Source organism: Protopterus annectens, chromosome 9.part0 (assembly GCF_019279795.1).
Source record: "Protopterus annectens isolate FY-2018-M chromosome 9.part0, PAN1.0, whole genome shotgun sequence".
In the NCBI taxonomy this organism is placed as follows: Eukaryota; Metazoa; Chordata; order Ceratodontiformes; family Protopteridae; genus Protopterus; species Protopterus annectens.
In genome coordinates this window covers 1,495,984,105-1,496,006,910 of record NC_056743.1, presented here as the reverse complement: position 1 = coordinate 1,496,006,910, position 22,806 = coordinate 1,495,984,105, and the positions used below count along the sequence as shown (strand labels likewise).

Here is a 22,806-nt window from a genome sequence, read left to right as displayed (position 1 = left end):
AGAAAGTTTACCTAGAAACTGTTGTTAATGCTTTATGCCACATGCTGTTTAGAAGGCATCATCTTGTTTTATCTGTACACATTGTAACAACTTGGTGTTTTTTCTACATCATTAAATTTGATCATAATATATCTTCATAATATGTCACTTGCTGTTCCTTTTTTAACTTTTGGAAAATGAACAAAAGAACGTGCTGTACAAATACAGACTCAAATATACATGCAAAAAGAACTCACCAGCTGATCTACATTTATCCAAGTCACTCATCGGCCTAAGCCTCAAAGTTTTCATTACCAGCAGTAAAAGTTGGGGTATCAAAAGATAGCCCTGCTATGTGCAAACACACAATGTGTCCAAGACGGCCATACAGACCATTCCATAAGAAGGGTTGTAGGTATGTTAAACAATAAATATCTCCCAACAATAAAAGAAGCTCAGTATATTACAAAATGATAAGCCCAAGGCAGTCTGTCAAAGACCTTCTACAGGTATGTACTGCCTCTTATGATTGGAATCCTCCCAGGTGTTACAGTGCCCTGTTTGGGTAAACAGAGCACATTACCTGTGTAATACAGACAGCACCATTCAGCCCTGTGGCCATGCTGGACTAATTAAAGAATTAATACGTATGATTCAAATATCATGTAAGATGCAAACAATTATTTCATGTAGCCAAATTATTAGTCTCATAAACAGAATGCAGTTTTTAATCTACTTGTTCTGTTTTTAAGAATCTGAAATGTATTCCTGATGAAAGCTTTGCTTACAATGTAAAGGCAGAAACTGAGCATGCTTGGTTTTACATGGTACAGGTATGTACTGTTTTGTGACTACGTGGTTAATGGACTGAGGTATGGCGTGTGCAGATCCTGGAGTCCACCTATAAAATGGATTCCTTTTAGTAGGTACATTTGAATTTTTCATCAGACCTCGTGTTTCCAGTGAGTCTTTCAGTTTTGATCATTTATCTTCAGCTCCTTGAGTGTTAAACATTTGTGTACTGAACATGAATATGAGAAAATTAGCCCAAGATCACAATTACAGAGTGGCAATGCTGTTTCTGAGCTCTCCTATACCTTACTTATATTAGCAGGCTCTCTGTTCTGCTGTGCTTTGAAACTAGAAGATTCTTCGCGACTGACGACTCGTACTGCCGTTGTTAGTGCTGCTGTATTTCTCAAGGTTTCTTTACTCGTTAAAGCCGTTTAGCCATTTGACGTGTTTAGATTCTACCTTCAAGCAATACATTTTCCTTGGTGACTCAGCCTACAAGATTTTTAAGAGTATCAGATTATTAATTTCAGAAGGAGGAGAAATTAAAATAAGAAAACAGTAATTAAAGATACTTTGACCGAATTTGAAGTGAAAATCTATTGCTATCATTGAATAGTAAATTGTCTCACAAATAGAACCCAGGAAGTTAGGATGGGTGGATCTACCTTCTCTAAAAGACCAGTCACTAGTGGTGTGTCCCAGTGTTCAATCCTTAGACCACTCCTATTTGTCATTTACGTCTTGGAGATTAAAGCTAATGGAAATGTTTTGTGGCTGATGAAGTTTGCAGATGACTGTAAACATGGTACAATCATAAACTCCCTTGAGGACATCATATGTTCAAAAGGGTCCTGTCCCAGACAAATAGCTGGTGATAATACCATGGACTAAAACTAAATGGCAAGGAGTGTTCAATCTTATCCTTTAGTAAGCATGACTCCCATTGTAACTATTACATTGACAACACAGCCCTGAAAACTGATCCTGTAGTTACGGAACTGGGAACTTATGTTGACAATGGACTGCCCTTTGATCTGCCTGTGTCCACTGTTGTAAGAAGTTCTTTTTTATCATACAGCTTATATCTAAAGGCATTGTGTCCAGATTCAGGATTGTAATTATTCCACTGTACTCAGTACTCACTAAGCTGATCATTGTGTACAATGCCCGTTTCAGTATGTGCCCATCTAAAATATTGTCACAAATGGACTGACTTCAGTGCTGTTTTACTAAAAAATCAATACCCTAAATTATAAAGACTAGGCAGACCATCTCAGAGCCTTGTCCATCTTGTCTGTATTATACAAGCTACTGAAATGCGACCTCTGCCTAGTACAGAAAGCTTTAACAGACTCTCTTCTGTCAGACCTATTACACATTTGCAAGCCCAGTGGTATCATAAACTCCCACTCCAGGGATCTTAGAGTCTTTTGTAAAATAACTAGAACATGTTGGAGGGATAAGTTGCATCACAGAGAATACCGGTTGTATAGAACTGTCTTCTGCACCACCCAAAGCACTTTTTTACTCTATTCAAATAATTTGACAAATAAATGGGTATCTGTAAATTCCACTTTGGATTAGCATCCCTGTCCCTCATGGATAAGGGAAACATATAAATGGCACAATATATCCTTGTTCAGCCCATCTTTGAGTTATTTGTATGAAAAATACAAAGACTAAAACTACGATGGGAATGTAAAGCTAGGATTATTAAGACTTTCACAGATCTATAGTCTGGTAAATACCTATGAAAATATGAACCTACATATATATATATATATATATATATATATGTGTGTGTGTGTGTGTGTGTGTGTGTGTGTGTGTGTGTGTGTGTGTGTGGTTTTCCTTTGTTTTGTCGCACATGGTATGTGCGATCATCCTGTTGTGTGACCCGTATTACCGAAATACAGAGAACTTCGAAGGATCAAATGTCGAAAATGGTTTGCTGGAAAGCCATTTCCGACATTTGATCCATGTGTTTGAATGGCAAAAATGCATTCACTTGCCATTCAAACACATGGTGAATCGGCATTGTCATTTTTTGCAGCTGTACTTTTAGTATTATGCATGTCGGACACACGGCAGACGACAATTCAAAGGTAAACCATATATATATATATATATATATATATATATATATATATATATATATATATGACAATCTAATTCTGGGAATAATAATGCAAAAGAGTAAAACTTTTTTTTTTCTTAAACATGATATTACAAATAAAGAGAAAGAAAAAAGTCCACTCTTTTCTGAGTTTATGGACCTGAATCTTATTAATAAAATGTCTTTCCAGTCCTAACAAATTCAATGAAAAAGTTTTTTTTTTGAAGTTGACAAACTTATTAGAAAATCATATCCATACTAAACCTGGTGAAATACTAGATTAATACATATTTCAGTGTTATACTAGCAACCCTACTGTACTTAAGACTTAAGTATATGACTGAACTGAGAAAAGTGGGCTTTCAGTATAGGCGGCTTTGCACCTTCTTCACTGTTTTGTGGCTGTGTAATTATTATATTGAAGTAAGGGAGTATGGGAATCTAGGAGTCTACCAATAAAAGATATTTTAGTAGGTCCATTTAAATTTTTGATCAGACTGCAGTTTTCCATTGAGTGATTCAATGTTGATCATTTGGCTTTAGTCCCTTGACTTTTGAGTATTCAGCATTTGAGTTCTGGACATGAACCTGAGAAAACTAGCCTAAGATCAGAATTATGGAGAGTCAATGCAGTAAAAACTGACAAATAGAGCTGTATGTAAAACATTGTTACTACTAGTAAAGACTCTAACAGTTGAAATGCTTTAACTGCTGCATTAACACTGGAAGCACATATAAAATATTTGCAAGTTAGACAGTTGGCAGTACACATGATGGAGCAAAAAGCATGGTTTACTTCAGAGCTAAAGCTACTACATGCCTGCATCACACAGTAACCATTTGAAATGACAGGACCTGCTACACCAGGTCCCAAAACACGGAGACTGAATGGCCAAAAACATACTTATATATACTACCGATTTGGACATTTTTTAGAATAGTCCCTTTTCCCCAAGTTGAGGGCTTGACCTCCACATTGGGTGGGGGTGCAGGGAGGCTTACACCCCTACAAAAAATAAGTTTAAGGGAGAACAGTCATGTTTTGAATTCACTCTCCTCCTGGATTTTCAGTCTTTTTTTTTCAGTTTGTCAGCACTTGGTGTTACAAGTGCTGATATTTTATTAAGGAGCCTGCCTGCACACTATACACAGATTCTCACTATAAATGTAAGAACGAAAAATAAAAATGTCACACGAGGTACATTTCAGCACACCACAAGAATCCTTAAAGCTGACAAAAATAAATTATGCCAGGAGTTTTTTGTTCAAATAAATTACATGAAGTTTATTACTCTTTGCTTATCTCACATTCTTGTTGAGGAGTGCAGTATCCAAAGCAAACATTTCTTTTATATACTGTAGAACGCTTCAGCATACTAAATGTTTTTGTAGGGGTTGACTGAGAGGAGTCGTCATTTGTATAACCAGCAGGGGTAGTTCTAGGTTTGGACTCTTTTGGACCTATCTCCTGTAGACACTTGACTGAGTACTGATGAGGAGCATGCAATTGCTGATTGTGAAGGTTTTTCCCATACATCTGTAAGGGATATTCCCTCCAAGATGTTCTGCACCTTGTCCCAAAATGCAAGTGGTGGTTTTACCAGTTTCTACCAGTGAAACTGCACTAAAAGTGTGCATCTGCAAGTGCAAGTACCCCTCCTCACTCACCCAGGAGAGGTGGTTAGGACACGCCCCTTTACGTCCAGTGCTTGGACTGCTAATTGAACCAGGTCACCTGTGTCACAGACACAGCTCCATAAATCCATGCCACAGAGTCAGGCTAAGTCTGCTAAATATAAGATAATAGTAGCAAATAGCAGCACACCCACTAGAGCAAATGATCGTAACAGTATAAATGTAAAACCCAACAATGAAAAGTAAAGAGAGGCAACCACCGGGCTTTCAATAATCCAGTCTTGTTGTAAAATTTAAAAGTCTTTTAATACGTGCACTAGGTAAAAGCTTTCACTAACCGCTTCATCAGACCTTGAAAATGTTTTTAAACACACAAACGCTTGCTTATAAAGCGAGCACATGATGCAGGAATAATCATTCAATTAACATTTAAAAACATACACATTATATAAAAAGAACCTTCATAAGATGAATTTCAAAAAACAAACTCACTATTCATCTACAAAATAAATACTGAAGTAAATACAATTCATATAATACATATATGCTTTCAAATAAAACCAACATCCTAACTCTACAACTATAAAACATATATATACTGCTACATTAATAAATACTTATCACTAAACTGGTTAGTAACATTAAATCATGCAAGGTTGCATGTCTAGATGAATTTATGTCAGTCTAGCTAAACAAATGCACTCGGACTTATGATGACTTTAGTTCGAATGTAACTATTGTGCTAACAATATGTATATTATAATTCATAGCACAATGCTATTTTATTGTTTAGTATTTTCTACTTATACTAGTATTTATGACAGCTGCGTCTTTTGATTGAAGAATTTGAACATAGGACGCATATGAATTCATTAGCTTAGTATGACGCATGCATTTGTTTAGTTAGACTGACATAAATTCATCTAGACATGCAACCTTGCCTGATTTAATGTTACTAACCAGTTTAGTGATAAGTATTTATTAATGTAGCAGTATATATATGTTTTATAGTTGTAGAGTTAGGATGTTAGTTTTATTTGAAAGCATATATGTATTATATGAATTGTATTTACTTCAGTATTTATTTGGAAGATGAACAGTGAATTTGTTTTTTGAAATTCATGTTATGAAGGTTCTTTTTATATAATGTGTATGTTTTTAAATGTTAATTGAATGATTATTCCTGCATCATGTGCTCGCTTTATAAGCAAGGGTTTGTGTGTTTAAACAAATTTTCAAGGTCTGATGAAGCGGTTAGTGAAAGCGCTTATCTAGTGCAAGTATTAAAAGACTTTTAAATTTTACAACAAGACTGGATTATTGGAAGCCTGGTGGTTGCCTCTCTCTGCTTTTCATTGTTAAGTCTACTAAATGTTGACCCTTTCATGGTACAATTGATGACAGAAGGTGAACATGTGAATTCTGAGTTTAATACTGGAATCTGAGTATCCATTACAAATGAGCTAAAAGTTATGGCTGTAAGTAACACATTTTTTAACCAGATGGTCTTATATTGAAAAACTTTGGAAGATCATTTAACAATAGCTGGAGTTACAGATTTTATTTTTTTTATATATTAAAAAAAACTAAAATACACTTTATATTTGATAATATTTAAAGGTACTAGCCTAAGCTAGCTTTTGGCTAAACAAAATTATTTTAAATTTAGGAAAAATAAAGCATATGCATTCTGAAAATGAGGACCAAGAAACTTAAAGGAGTTGTCATGTTAAAAGGGATTACTACTAGTATTCAAATTGCTTATCTTTCTCGGACCAAGATCAATTCCTTGTGGTAAGCATAGCAAGCAAAAAGAGGAAGTAAACTTTTAAAAGTGGAAATAACTAGTCCTGCATGTATTCAGAACAGCCTAGTCTTGTGGAATGTCTAATCCATTCCTCAACAGCCATGAAGGTGCTCTGGAACAGATAATATATACCTCAAGCCGAAGATGTTTTGTATGGCTGGGGGGGGCGTCAAAAGTTTTTGAAATTAGGTATGAGTCATGCATATGAAAAAAATATTTTGAATGATCAAGTCCAAGAAATATTTTAACATTAATATTCATAAAGGAATGTGTAGATACAAACACTGACATTTGGAGTGTTATCAGCATCTACTATTATTCAAAGAATAATAGAACATTTACTACAAGGTGAACTACATGTTGCCATGTATTTGTATGATATCCTAGTTACTTAGTGTGTACTACAGAAGTATTGCTTAACTTAGACGTATGGACTTGAAGGAGGATGTAGGCTTACATGTTAAAAGGAACATTTTTTCTTGAAAAAAAGAAATACAATACTTAGAAGATGTGCAGTAGATACACATATCTCAGTTTGTAGGAACAAAAGTAAAAACTACTGTGGAGGCTCAATCTCCTACAGATGTTACTGAACTGAAAGCATATTTGACTTTGCTCAATTATTATTTTACATCTTTAGCAAATCTTCCAACCTGGATTAATCCTTTGAATCATTTGTTCTACAAAACATATGACAGACATGGCAAATGAACAAGAATTATAATTTCAGAAGTCAAAAATTTGTGTGACTCTTTTGAAGTGCTTGTTCATTATTCGGCTGACAGATAGATGATCTTTTCCCTAACACGGCCCCAGTTATGGCATAGACAATTTGCTTTCATGCAGAATATGTAATAAACATTTGTGATTAATGCTTTGGTTTTATAATGCCTACTTGGCAGAAGCACTATCAATTGGATAAGGGAATTAGATACGAATATTTTATCTGCAATTTTTGAAATTAAAAGATTTAACAAGTACTGCTAGTCATATTTTAACTATATATAACAATTATAGGTAACAAATCATGTACCTCTGATAACTCAGTTCTTGCTTTGGTATTTTACTGCCATATACAACTCTCTCCCTCTCAGCAGTGAATTATAATATTTACCGAGCTCAAAGTCTTTAATTCATTCACATGTGCATGATTAGGTTCCTGTGACCCTAGTTTCTTGTGAAAAAAATATGGGATATAAATGGCGCACTCTTTTCTGTCTTCCAGTACTTCTAGGTTTATCTTTAACAGTAGTTGATTCCAACTACCATTCTTCAGAAAGTTCATAATCAGCCAGAAAAGAAAAAGTTGGAAATTAAACTTCTTTAATCTTTTTAGATAATCCTGAAATTATGCTTCCTTGTCTCATTCAAGCCTTCAGTGCTTAAAAGGCAAACAACACACAGAAAGTACATTTGTGTAGATAATTTAACATATATGTAGATGGTCAAGTACATCATTGTTGCAGTACTGAGTCATAGGACTTCCTGTCATGCAGAAGTCCACAGCAGGCCAAAATCCAGAGCGTTCACCATCCCCCAGCTGGTGGCTATCAGTGCTACAAAGGGATGTCAGCCAGTGCCATCTTCAGGTCCTTATCCAAGGAACCTAAGTCTGATGTCCCTCAGGCAGAGCACAAACTACCCCACTGACCCTTAGGATTGTTAACATCCTTGAACTAAGGAAGCAAGGGGTGAGGGGGAGAATGATGAGTGACAATTTTTGGGAATGGTGATTAAGACCAAAGTAATTTTTTTTTCTCACTCCTATACTGTAGGGTGCTAATGTCTTGATTACAACACAAACAACACATTTTGATTAGCAGCACTGATACTGGAAATATTAGGCAGATGAGCAGGGGATGATAGGAATAAGTAACCAGAGTCCCCACCCAACCTGGAGGGAGGTAGCTTGAACCTGTGCTTGCTGTGTTGGTGACTCCTAGATAAGTGCAGCTGTATCATCCACAGCAATGACCCTAATGAGTCCATGCAGCACATTGAAGTGCTGCTTATGAGGGGATTGGCATGTGTGAGAGCAAGCATGCACCCACTGTGAGGTAGCTATGATGAAGCTCACAAGCTTCAACAGAAGGGGTTAGAGAGGGAGTAGCATGATCCCTATTGCAACAATGACAGCTAACAGTATAAGTGCACTTGACTGTCACCTTGGAAGACATAAAAATGGGTTATAGGTCTACTTTCCTGGGAATGAGTAGGTCAGTGGGAGATCTGGAGCAATGTAAGGTGCTAGGGTCAACATGGAAGGGAGGGTTGAGATAAACAAAACAAGTTATTATTGTCCATCAAAGCAGGTCTTTCCTGGCTTATCTAAAATATTCATAAGTAGTTTAAAGTCTGTTGTACGGAACATCACCTCACTAATGCTGCCAGATACAATTTGCAAATTATGCTTGTTTTAAAGTTTATACACTGATTTTTATTTAATTATTTATTTGTTTGTTTTTTTGCAGTACTCTACTTTGTTGTATTTTTTATAGCTGGTGTTGGTGTAACTTTTCCAAAATTCCTTTTGCTAAATAAGCAGTATGCCTGAAGTATTATACCTAGTATATGACTCTAAAAAACAATAATTAATGACAATGTATGCAATAAAAGCATTTCACATACTTTATTTTCATTACAATTTCTCTACTGACTTTTTCCCCGTGCAGTATTTTTTTCTCACGTTTCATGAATCAAACTACAAAAATAAAACATTTGACAGGCATTCATTTGCAGAGCTCCATATAATAGACAGTTACCTTAATTGCATCATCATCATCTTCATCTTCCTCACTCTGCAACAGAAACAGAAGCCATCATTTAGCCTTTCCAGTATCAACTCTTTTACTGCAGGGACAGAAAGCTTAAAGTTTAATAACTACAACAGTATTTTTGTATTGCTATTATTCATTGAATAACTACAGCATATCAAAAATAGGTTAGTTGGTATGGTACAAGCATCCATACTGTAATCAGTGGAGGGAACTCTCCCTTGGCAGTTGCATTGTCCTGTAATTTGTTGCACTTTCTCTCTATTGGCTCTCATAAAGCCCTCATGATTTGATAGCAGTAGAATGCAGATAACTAGTTTACATTTAAGCCTACCTGCATGACGAATGAACCTGCTATAATTCTTCACATGAATTTAATGACAAAAAGACAGTTCCATAAATGTCTCAGATGTCACTGCATATCACTTAACAGCAAAAATAAAATGGACCAGGCAACACCTCTACTGCTTGCAAAAATAGGAAAAAACATCTGCACCTTGTAAACAAATATAAGTAATTCTGAGGTCACAGAACCATGGCTGTGTTAGCAAAATTGTTGAAGAAAGCTCATTCAATGAAATGAGCTTGACATATTTTGATTCAGACGAAAAAGCACATTGATTTTCAGTTCCATTTTTAGTCTTCAGAACTATGTAAAAATGTTTTACTCACCTTATCATTAATGTACATTTAAAGTACCAATCCCCAGTATTAGATGATCTTGCTGCCTTCTCCTTGATTTACCAACTGACCGTCTAAGTATATTATTTTTCCTACTTTACTTATATTAAAAGGAGTCTAGTTTTCATTGCTATCACATTTATAAACATGGGGCACAATTCATAAACATAGCACTCAATTACTTAGGGACGATATGAGGTAAAGCCCATGCACCACGTGCTGTGCAATTCACAGAAGTGCAGCAAACCCCATTACTATAGGCATAGTCTGTTGCATACCTGAAACACTTTAGGTATAAGGTGACCTCATGACCCCACAAATGTAATCCTCAAAGTACACATCAGTTGTATCAATGTCACTGCTGCAGCGACAAGATATGGAAGTAAAACTGTGGATCATGTGCATATAAATAAGAATAAAATACACAAAACTATAACTGATAAAGAAAGAGAGTGCAGGTAAAATGTATTAGTCCACAAAGCATTCAGGTATTAACCCTTCCTCAGTGGGATACAAATGAATAATACCAAGCATGGTTGGACATATAAATAAGAATATCATATGCCAATTGTCCTCTTGTGCTGATATTTTCCTCAACATAACAGAACTGGGTGACATTAATGTGATATGATAAAATATAGCAATAAAATACTCTTTTTGTGATAGCAAACATATACTAGTAACACACACCTCTATTGTGCAATCAAAGCTGCTATTTCAATGACATGCCCTCCACCCTGAGGTAGTGATGCTACAGCACTGCAACCAGTGGCAGTCCTTGCTTGTCACCATTCTATTCTAATGTACACTGTACCACGGCCATGGCAAATGTGGGTGAAAAGTTCATGAATTGTTCCCTGATATGATTATGAAGCAGTGGGCAGTGTAACAGAGCAGTGCAATGCCATTCCTGGAAACGAAAATAAAACAGAATTAATAGCTTCTGCACCACTACATACAGAAGTACATTCCAAAACCTTCCGTTTATCACTACTGTACAGCTATCTGACTACTGTAAGACATGTCCACAAATGCTACACAGGATCTGACACCATTTTCGCTGACTTTAACAGCCTTAGCATCACTGCACTGTGGTGCTTGCTAGTGTGACTAAATGCAGTCATGAAAGCTAACCTTCAGTAGCAGACAGTGGTAGATCTTAGCCAGTTCTATGCCACATCTACGGAGTGATGTTGAGATGATGGGAAGGCACCATGCGGGACATAAGTACAGTATATAGATACAGATTTGCTCAAGCATCCCTTTGATACTGGCATGCATAACACACAACTGTGTACTACGTGCACAATGAGTGAGAGTTTACAATTCATGAAAGTATTTTTTCTTGTCAGTAGCATTATCTGTGTTTAAGAATCATACTAATCACATAAATATAGAGAATACAGCTGCTGTATGCAGCTGTGCATTATGTTTACGAGTATGGAGGATTTTTTTTTTTCTGCAGCCATTTTAGTTGACTCTTTCGGTCACACTGCAAGCAGTGGTCAGAAAAGGATCTAAGGTCAACAGAGACTATGTTGAGGACCTGGAAGTTGACGAGACAGAAAGCACAACAATTCAAGGAAATACTCAGGGTCTAGAACCTCAGGAAGAAGAGGAAATAGGTGGAGATGAAGAAGAATGGCAGCACCTCAAAACAATATGTGTGAGGACTATAGAACAAGTATTTCAGGAAAAAGTGGGAAATAGAAAATACAGACCAGGTTAAGAAGGAATACTGTCTAGCTAACAAAGGTGCTGAGAGAGGATTTGCAATAGCAAAGAACAGGGTGTCAGAGGCTCTCTACCAGGTTCTGGAAAGTAATTCAGTGGATTGCACAAAAAAAACTATCACATTGCAAGGTAAAGAAAGAAAGATAGTCATCAAGCACACTTCATAAGGGATGCCAGCAACACTTTGCTCACCCATCCACAGAGCATCAAAGGCAGATGGAAAGAGTACTTCCAGATACTTTTGAATGAAGAAAACCACACAGAAGCTGAATAGCCCCAGAAACAGCCTACAACAAAAGAGGAAGAGAGCCCACCCTAGAATAAATAAGAAAAGTGCTAAGGAAAAATAAAGTCAGGAGAAGCAGCAGGCTCAGATGAGGTCACAGCAGATATGATTAAGATGTTGAATGAGTTAAATGGTTTCAGAGGTTGCTCATAGCAGTATGGAGAGAAAGGCATATCCCAGATGAATGGAAAGTAAGCATTCTACTGCCGGTGTACAAAAGCAAAGTAGACAGTCACAACCATGAGCAGTATAGAGGTATCAATTTCCTGTCACACTGCATGAGGATGTTAGAATTCCATTATACTCAGCCCTCATCAGACCAGTATTTGAGTACAATGCTCCCTTTTGCATGCACCTCACCAGACACCTGCAACAACTGAAAACACCACAGAGGTTTGTTACCTAGAAATTACAGGATACACAAAACAAGTCTTATGTAGAAACACTGAAAGCCCTGTCACTGTCATCTGTCTCATACAGGTTGCTAAGGGAAGACCTGTGTCTGGCTTACAGGCAGTCTCTGACCCAGTCCTGATGGAAATGCTACACATTTGTGACTCAAACTGCATGAGGGTCGCTCACTCCATGGATCTTAACCTAGCCTTTGACATCATGAACAGGTCATACTGAACAGACAGCTACATCTCCCAGAGACTGACACTTCTCTGGAGCAAGCTTCCTCCCTGATCCTCTTCAAACGCACCCTAGATCAGTGGATGGGTGACCGCAAATTCGCTCCTGGGGTGGCACCCATGTCCCTCCTGGACAGGGAAAGGTCAGTATTAACTACCATAGATGCTTACCTCTATGAACTTTATTCACCTAACAGCCAATAATTGGGGAAACTCAGGATAAATATGGCTAGGCTTGTAAGTGTTCTAGGGACGTTATCCTAGTAACCCTCTATGAACCTATGAACCTAAGAAAATTCTGGAAAGGGTGTTTGATAAATGAACACACATAGTAGTAGAAAGTAAAATGGAAGATAAAGTACAATTGACCTAATTTTTGCAGCGAGCCAATTAGTTGTGAGAAAGCTAGAGATGAGGAGAGAGTCCTAGTAGGCATTGCTAGACTTGGAGAAAGCATATGATTATATGTTGGGTAAAATCGGGTTATGTTGGCTAAGCTTGCAAGGGCCTTTAAGCTGTTAACTTAGTATTCTCCTTTGAACCTATGAATCTATAAGGTCCCAAGATAGCTGATTTAGGCAGTCCTGTGATGGTGTGAAATCCCAGAAACACTGGTAGAGTTAGTATAGGCTATGTACATGTAATCAATGACACAAGTATGAATGTTTTTTTTCACTCACAGAGGGGTTCAACAGTGGGTGTGCATCAGGATTCATCTCTGAGCCCACTGCTGTTCATACTGTTTGATGGACTACATTACCAAGAGGTTAAAGGGGACAGATCAATAAAACTACTGTATGCAGAAGATGTGGCACTACAGACAGAATCTGAAGAAGATGTACAAAATTGTGGTATGACCAATACTACTGTGTGATACAGAAACCTTGGAAGTGCAGAGCAGTTGATGAATCGAGAAGTGAGGGAAATGAAGCACTAAGATGAGTGGTAGGGTGCATTGTGGGCCAGGTAAAAAAATGAGGATATCAGATCAGAAGCCCAAGTAACTCCAATGGCAGAGAAGGTCAAAGAGAACAGATTACTGTAGGTTGGGCACATGTGCAGGAATGCAGACGACAATGTGGCGAAGAAGATTTTGGAATGACAGGTAGAAGGCAAGAGGAAACAAAGGCATCAAGTAAAGAGATGAATGGATTGTGTGAGGGAAGGTGGGTCAGTGACATTGAATCAGAATCGATAGCGACAGCTCTTGCAACATCCCAATCCATGTAAAAAATGGGAAAAGGGGGTTGATGATGATAGCAATTTTAGTTGCCTCTTTAAAGAACTGAAACACCTTCCTCTTTCTTTAAGTTTTGCAAATCTTTTTCACAAAATCAGTTTTTTTTCCAAATCCCCTGAAACCCATTGTCATTTCTTGTTCTTGAGGCTTGCTTTGTCTTTTCCATAAGTTTTCAGTTTTAAAATCTAAGATGTATTATACTGTAAAATAAGAAATGAGCTGCATAGTAACATAATTGCTTGGTGGCAAGAAAGCCAATGAAATGAACAATGTGGAAGTATTGTCTCAGAATCTGGAAAAAGTTTATATTACACAAACATGTTGGACAGCTTGGCAATTAAGTCAGTGATGAAAAATTGTTGTCTGTCAATGTCTATTTTTTACAAGAAATTTTATAACCTAAAACACAAGTCATCAACAAAAGCAAAACTTTGAAGGTATAGAAACATTAGCTGCAATGTATTTGCACATTTGTCAGATAAGAAGTGCATGTCACCCATCAGTCAGAGGCATGTACATTAGCTTACAGTACAAAACTTGATTTATGCAATATTTATGCAACTCAAACAACTAAAATAAAATAAAAATGCAGCAAAAAAAGTATTGCCCTAAAATGAAGATGCTGCCTTTTATGTATTAGATTAGTTTAACATTTGTGAAACGGGCAGATGGGCTTGTCCAAAGTTCCTTTCAGCTATGACCCAGGTTATTGGTACAACAAAGGACAAAAAGTCCTTACTGTGTACAAAACTGAGAGCAAACAGTGATTGCAAATGTTTACAGTAAGCACATTCAATTAAAATACACAAAGTACAATGAGAATAGACTTAAAACACAAAACTAGAAAAAAGGTAAAACCTTAGCTTTGATGAAAATAAAGTTACACTAAGAGCATAGCAATTTTTAGTTTTGCATAGGGGAAATAGAAGCTGGAGTAGTGGGGGGGGGGGTTGCTTATTAGTAATGGACAGTCAGAAAAGCAACTACACTAAGTGGATTCAGTGAGATGTTTCAGAAGAACTTTTCTGATATCCTAACATCAGGTGGCAAGGGGCTTCACACTATATGGAGATGTATAATGGTTGACCTTGTGTTTGAAGAGACTCCAAATAGGGGTCATCATAAGCACGTAGTACCAAACTGTAAACCTACAGTGATGGAAGGAGTCTGTAAGCTTCTCTGCAGGTGGAGGGAAGAAATCTATAAAGACATGTTTGCAGATAAATGTGGCTAAAAGGAAGGCGACTACTTGTGTGGGCAGGAGTATTTCTGTACTAGATAAATAACAGGATGTTTGGTGAATGCAGGCATCAGTGAGACAGGTATAACACTGGATCTTATTGAACAACCTCTGAATAGTGGCAGTGCAGATCTGTAAGAGAGTTTCAAGGTAATCATACTATCTGGATACTTCTTTTACTTCCACATACCTATTTTCCTGCATCCCAGTTTCTTAAGTTTACAGTCATGTCACCAAATTTGACTGCCACATCAATCAATTAAATCATTTTTTTCAAGGAGCTATACCCACTGCACCTCTAATGTGGGGTTCTGTCCCACATACCATTACTAAATATACTAAATCAGAGGTCACAACAACTTTCAGAAAATAGAAGCATATTTTCTGTGCTGTAGAAGACCGGAGGTAGCACAGAAATGTGGCACCAGTGACCCTACATTAGATGGAGTGTAAGACACAGCCAACCCCCATAAAAAATCAGTTTGAGTCATATTTGTTTTGTGTGTGTGTGTGTGTGTGTGTGTGTGTGTGTGTGTGTGTGTGTGTGTGTGTGTGTGTGTGTGTCCTTGAATAGTATTATGGTTAAAGGTACTGCAGTGACTAGGAAAATGGGCACAAAAAACTAAAGATCAGAAAATGAAATAACATCAATTATCCAGTTATCTCAGTGGGAACAAAAGGATGGAGCTGTGCCAAGGAAAATTGTTTAACATTTACAGGTATCTGTTCATTAATATCTGCTAACCACAAGAAACATTGGTCGTTTCACAAGAAACTTTTTTTCAAGTTAACAGAATACGTTAAATGCCACAGCATGCATAATCAGAACTCAAAACTTAATTTTGTAAGTCTGTCTCAGTGAATGGGCTCAAAGATAAAATAGTACTTTCTTCTTGGATCCATGCAGAACCCATGTATCCTTTTTCTTAATAAAATTTGTTGAGATCTCACTTCCCTGGAGTAATTTAAAACTCAATATCTGTGAGTCCCCTTTTGGGAATAAGGCTTACTTACTTTGGTCTTGATGAACTGAGACTCATTTACCCAAACAATGGCCTTGCAAACACAGGCATGGTTTATTTACTTGTCAGTGAACATAATAAAAAATAATAACTTTAAAACACTCAGCCATGATTATTTAATTTAATTTGCAACCAGATGATCATCATTTGATATAAGAAACTCTCAGCCATCTTGACTCTGGTGTAGGCATGATTGGGAAGCTGTCATTCATTTGGAAACTAACATCTGTTTCTTCGTTCCATGATACGGAGGGGAGGAGCCATGACTGGGACTCAGGCTAACCAGTTTGATTAGCAGCTTCTTTGCTAGAGGAGACAAGCAGGGGAAGGGAAGGAGTGGCTTTTTTACCAGCCTATGTAGAGGGATGACTGCTGCTGTCATTCACTCTACTGGAACAAAGCCAGTCCATAGACTGTGGTTAAATAGAGATCCAATGGATATGATAAGTCCTAATTTAAGCTGTTTAACAGGCAACCTGGTATATCATCAGGCCCATTGAAGCCATGTTTTTAGATTTAGAGGGCACAGTGACAGCCTGGTCTTTGGTGATAATTGGCGATAAAGTGGTGGAGGGTATTTCTTGAGGATAGAACCAAAGGTGATGGGGAGGTGAAATCTGAGCTGAATTTATCAGCCAGCAGATTTGCTATATATTCTGGCCGAGCATAGATGATGCCATCTACACCTAATTCCACACATTGTTTGGTACTGCCCATAAGACTGTGGACATAATTGAAAAATGCCTTATGGTTATCCTTATCTTTGGAGGCTATTTTTACCTCAAAGTCTACTTTCAGAGGCTTGATAAGTTCCCTGATTTGCTTGTTTAGACTAGTGAGAGACTTCTTGCTCGATTGTGCATATTCCCTCTTGCTTCTCAACAGGAATTTATTTCTTTTGTTGTAAAACCTATTAATAGCAGGGGGTCCTCCAAGGTGGCCTGTTTTTGTGGTTTGACCTGGATTTATTTTGGACTGGCACTACCATTTCTATGCAATTGTTTATGAGGTTTACGTGGCTTTTATGTACACCTCTCCATGACTTTTTTCTGTTTTCTGGATATGGAGGAGCTTGGAAACTAGCTATGCCATCCCTTAATGGAGGTAATTTACCTTAGAGAAGTTCTTAAAGCTTTGGGGTTAGGTGGGGGGACTAGTTTCACCTTTACATCAAGTGAGACTATTTCACAATCTGCTTTACCAGTGAGGATATTACATGGGGGTGGGGGCTGGGGGGGCAGCAGTCTCCCATATTTGTAAATACCAGTTCTAGGATATTGTTCCCCTAGTGGGAGTGCAAACTAGCTGCTTAGGGAATTTGAATTTACAAAGTCAAGAAATCTTTAGGCCTGCATGTTAGTGGTTCCATATGCCTCCCAATTAATGGAGGGGTAGTTAAAATCACTCATGAGTACAGTATTGGGTTGGATGATGAATTATTCAAGTAAGTTCAAGTATGATGTATGGGTTTTCTGATTAGTGATGAGGGACCTGTAGCTAGCAAGAATATGGTAATGGATATTTCCTATGGTTAGTTGGACATGGAGTAGCTCAAGCATGTCATACTGACTGACCAGCCTTGAGGTGGGGTTTCCTTTATGTAGATTTATTCACCTCCGCCTTTTGACCTTTCATGTTCAGTGGGTGGTCGGAAAGTATGAAAGGCATTAGAGCCAAGCACTGCTGGAGTGCTTTCCATGGCTGTGGACCATGTTTTAGTAAGTGCACAGATGGCATCATTCTCCAGAGGGAGGAGAGCTTCTGGGGTGTGCACTTTCTTCTTTAGGTTCACTGAACAGTAACACCTTTAGCTTTTCCTGACTAGCTTTTGTTATGTTGGAAGGTTTGTCTGTTTGGCAATGCCTAAAAAAGGCACTATAGGGGTGGATAATGTTTTGGCCAATATCTGAAAGCCTAGGGGTGACAGGTGAAGGCCATACCTGGCAAAGCAGCGTGGCCTGTCAACCATGTCGTCCCAGGCTTATAAGTACTGGACTGCTTTGGAATTACATCAGTAGTTAAGCCAATTGTTAAAGTCTATAATTTCCTGCTGGTATTGTGTCATCATCCTTGGACATGGTGGAATGCTACTCAGTGCTAGGCTTATACCTGCCTATGACACATATTCTGAGTGTTCAATCACATCTCTCTCATAGTCCAAGGAGGTACATCTCAGGTCATTCATGCCCACATGGACTATCAGAGTCATACTGGTACTTATGGGTAAGTGACCTGAGTGTTTGTGTGATCTGGCAGATCCTAGCCCCTAACAGGCAACTAACTGTAACCTTCTCCTTATCCAGCCTGGTAAGAGGGACATCACTATGTCTCACAGTGGAGTCTTCTATGACCAGAATACTGGGTTTCAGAGTTTTTCACCTTATGGGCTTGATAGCTTGAGACATACTGAGATGTGGATTTGTGTGTTTTGATGGGAATACATTCACCTGTAATTTCTGCCTGCTGTGGTGCCATTGTCTCGTAACAATATTTGCAATGGTAGCAATATTCTTATTTTGATGCAGGATCTATGATCATCCAATTGAAATACTGCATTTTTCTGTATAAGATTACATTTTTTTATTCTCTGCCCAAAGCTGCACTTACTGAGTTAACGAATGTCTAGATTTTTGCCCTATATTTTTGGTCTGTTCCTCATACAATGTGTGGTTTTCTGGCAAATCACTGGGATAATCTGAGGAATTAAGTCACCTAATAATGACACACATTTGAGTTTCAGACTTCAAATCATTCAGAAAATGTATGTTAACACAATCCCTGTTACTCTAGCAACTTTATAAGTTTATAAAAGCAATTTTTAAAATTTGCCCCTATTTCCATTCTGTCAGGCTTTGTTCAGATTTTTTGCACTAAGAGATGAGGTATGACTGTGTGTTTTAACGGTTTACCTTTATAATCTCGAATCACACTTGTGCGACTATTCATATATTCGCATCGAAAAAACGAAACTGGAAACAGCGACAGTTGTTAATGTTCGAAAAGCAGCAAATCGAACAGTCGATTCGCTGAGTTTCGAACATAAATATCAACAACAAAATTAGATAAAGCCCCCCCTGCACCCCCCATGTGGGGGGCTGTGCCCCCACACTCCACCTACTTTATTATTCTAACTCTGAGATCGCACTACAGCGGGGAAAGGAACCATTTCCAACTCCCCACTATAGTGCAATCTGCCCCAGAATGTTGAATGTGCAATGAGCGAATCTCACTGTGCATTCGCACATTGCACATTCGAACCTCCTTCCATTCAACGTTTGCAAACCTTGCAAACTGTCTTTCGAATAATTGTGGGTCGCCCGTGTGCAATACGCACATGTAAAGGTAAACCGTTTTAACTACTACTGTTCTTTACTGCTGAAATTGTTACAGTCTATCAGCACCCACTGCTACATTTGGTATGGCCTTTCCTGCTGCTCCCTCCAGTTTTCATACAGTAATTACACTCTCTCCCTGCCCCCACTGTAAATGTAAAACTCCTAAATCTCTAGCCTACAAGTTCCCCTAGACCTGTAACTTAGTCATAGTGGTTAGACAACTGTACTTTGATACAGGTTCTGTGTCTTGAAACACCATTGGTTGATGTACTGGCTGTTTATTGACTGAATTCCTCTTCAGCTTATCTCCTATAATGTGCACTGTGCTGTGCCCTCCTAGGGTCTTTTATTCAAGACTCGTGTGGAAAACCCTGAATTGAGTAATACAAGCTGTGCCAAACATGGCATCCTACAAACATTGCAAACACCATTTTTCATCAAAAAGGGAAGGACAAAAGCTGTGCTGAGTGCACAGCTGCTATTCAACTCATTCTATAGTGAGTTGTCAATGCAAGAGCTTTTTTCCATATAAGTAGCCTGCAAAATCTCAACAACCTTAATAATCTAGGTTGAAGGTCTATCTGACCTAGGCCAAGTGCAAGTACATATTTCATGCTGCAGCTATACCAAGACAATGATATCCACACACCCCAGCCCTAGTAACTCAGCCTCCCCATTCTCCATAGTAACAAGTCTATCTGTAGTAACCATTGTATCCAAAAGGAAATCCTTGCTCCCCTGAGTTTTCTTCCTGTCAAAAGCATGGGCCAACATCTCCCCACAATTTCTGTGACAAGCCTTATTGAGATTCATATTTTGAGACAACGTAGAAATTGCCACATACTAACAGTTGATCACAGTTTACTATGGTAAGGTCAAAGTGGGTTTGGCCAAACCCACTTCAGTCAAAGTCCAGAGGCCGAACAGCGACAATGTCGAACCCGATATTGTTGAAGTATAACTCTCTCCCCTATCTCGACCCATGTTAAAGCCCGTTTCATGGTTAAAGACAAGTCATATTTCGACAATGTCAGAATTCGACATTGTCGTTTTCGCGTACATGGGTCGACGATCCCATCATTCGATGGGGTCCGGTTCGACCATACCATAGTAAACCGTTGCTCACCTATTGCTTAAACAACACAATGCAATGTATGAGAGATGTGTGTGTATATATATATATATATATATATATATATATATATATATATATATATATAATTTTGCTTCTTGGCCTTTTGGCTGAGAACAAGTGTAGTATCACTGAAGGCAAAAATGTCACGCACAGATAACTCTGACATAAGGATCAACAGAAACACATCACACCATATTACGTCTGGCATAACACACATAATCCAGCATATACTGAGGTTCTTAAGGTTAACTTGCCTAAGTGTAAAAGGCCTCCAAGATGTAACACAGACATAAAGTAGATTCAACAGCACTATAGAACTACAAAACATACCACCACACATACCACAAGGACCACCAAAGTCACGGATGCTGAGCCCATAAGGCAGGCACTTACCCAACCAAACCAGTCATCGGTGACTTCATTGTAAGGCATACAGATGTACCTTTTACCAGGCTGAAAATTAAAAAGTGACAGTTAGTTACTTGTTTGGTGTCAGGATCCACTAGATCACTCACACACTCAAGTCTTTGAAGTACATGTGGGTGTCAATGACTTAAGCTGTACCTCCTTGTATTATATAAAGAGAAACATGCTGGACCTCTTGTACAATGTGTTCCAGGCAGGTATGAGCCTAGCACTGAGCAGCATTCAACATTTTCCAAGAATGATGCCACAATATAAGCAAAAATAATTGACTTTATTAATTTACCTAATTTTTGGTGTCATTCCAAGGGTGTCAAATATTTGTCAGCCTAAGAGGATATGTCCAACAGACCTTACTGCTTTGCCAATGATGGCCTGCACCTGTCCGTCTAGGTTTTAATATATTGTCAAGGACGTGCTCCACCCCATAGGGCCTTTTTAGGCAATGCCAACTGGATAAACCTACCAATATAACAAAACAAGTATAAGAAAACATGAAAGTGTTGCTGATCAATGGACGGAGCCTAAACTAGAAACTCCAATCTCCACAAGCTCTCCTCACCCTTGAAGACATAGATGTCTGTGTATTGATTGAGACATACTTTAAAGCAGTGGAGAGCACTCCAGCTGTGCAGGGTTATAATGCCTTCCACACCTTTATATCAGCCACTGCACAGAAGGGAAAAGGAGAAGGTGTTTCAGTCTTCATCCATGAGAGACTCACGTCAAGGCTGGTTAAGCAGCTTGAGGCACTAGAGCTTCTTCACATTCAAATCACTGTCAGGAAGTTTCCATACTCAAGAAAGCCACAACATACGTCTACAAGAGCTGCAGTCACTCAGTATTAATCTTAATACCATCTTCCTAGATGATTTTAACTACACAACTATTGACTGGGAAACTTACATTGCTACTAATGCACAATCACAGGGATTCCAGGACTTTGTCAATACCATTGCCCTAGAACAATTTATTTATTTATTTATTTTACATTTGTTGACCGGGAATGTCTGACTGAGTCAATGCCCTTTTTCAGCAGAGTCTCAGGGAGAAAAGCTCCACAATACAATAAAAATAAGCTAAAAATTATACAAACTGGTATAAAAGATTAAACACGATCTATTTTACCATTAACAAAGTTAAAGTTAAAGTTAGTCATTCAAGTTTAAAAAATAAAAACTTAACTATGGTAATTCTAGACTAGACACTATCTGCTCGAACATTAAAAAGTCAAAAGAAAAGAGACAACAGAAAAGAAAAGCAAGTGTTTAAAGAACTTAAACAGTAATGATGTCTAAAGGAGGTTAATTTCAGAGAAGGAAAGGAAGTGTGTGGATAATAGGAAGGAAGGAGTAGGGTAAAGGAAAGTGTAGTGATGAATAGAAGTCAGGAAGGCATAGGAAAAGGAAGCAGAGTAATCAGGGAGGATGAGAGCATAGCAGATCCATCGCCGTTTGTAATGTTCTTTTATGGCCGACTTAAATTGTTTGGGATGCTTCAGATTTCTCATTTCTAAAGGGAGTTAGTTCCATGCTATAGAAGGATGGCAGCTGTATATGTTTTGATCTGATTTAGATTTGGGTTTATAAATATCTAATAGAGCAAGGGATGAACTCTTGAGATTTTATAGAGACGTAGTGAGAGATGAGAGAAGACAGGGCAGGACAGTAGGCTGGCTGATACAAAATTGAGTGTATGGTTTAGAGCTGTGTGAGCAGGAGTAGGTGGGGTAGTTCAAGCCAGTTTAAGTGTTTCAGGGATAGACAGTGGTGGGATTTATAGGTTTGTTGAGCTGCAAATCTAGCTATGTTGTGGTACGTTGACTCAAGCTTTGATAGTAGAGAAAAGTTTAGATTAGGAAGAATTTGGTAGCAGTACGTTAAGCATGGTAGAAGGTATGCGTGTGTAAGTCTGATTCTAGCTTCATGGGAGAGAAATGTTTTGTTTCTATATAAGAGTCCTAGTTTCTAAT

General features: G+C 38.0%; 1 protein-coding gene across 1 annotated transcript in view; it reads right to left on the bottom strand.

Annotated features, from left to right (window-relative positions):
* Positions 1–22,806, bottom strand: part of LOC122812137 (shiftless antiviral inhibitor of ribosomal frameshifting protein homolog) — a 773,241-nt gene that overhangs the window by 308,917 nt on the left and 441,518 nt on the right. Inside the window, exon 6 of the mRNA XM_044084441.1 lies at positions 9,095–9,130. Within this exon, the coding sequence (XP_043940376.1) occupies positions 9,095–9,130 (36 nt within the window). The remainder of the gene's footprint in view (positions 1–9,094; positions 9,131–22,806) is intronic.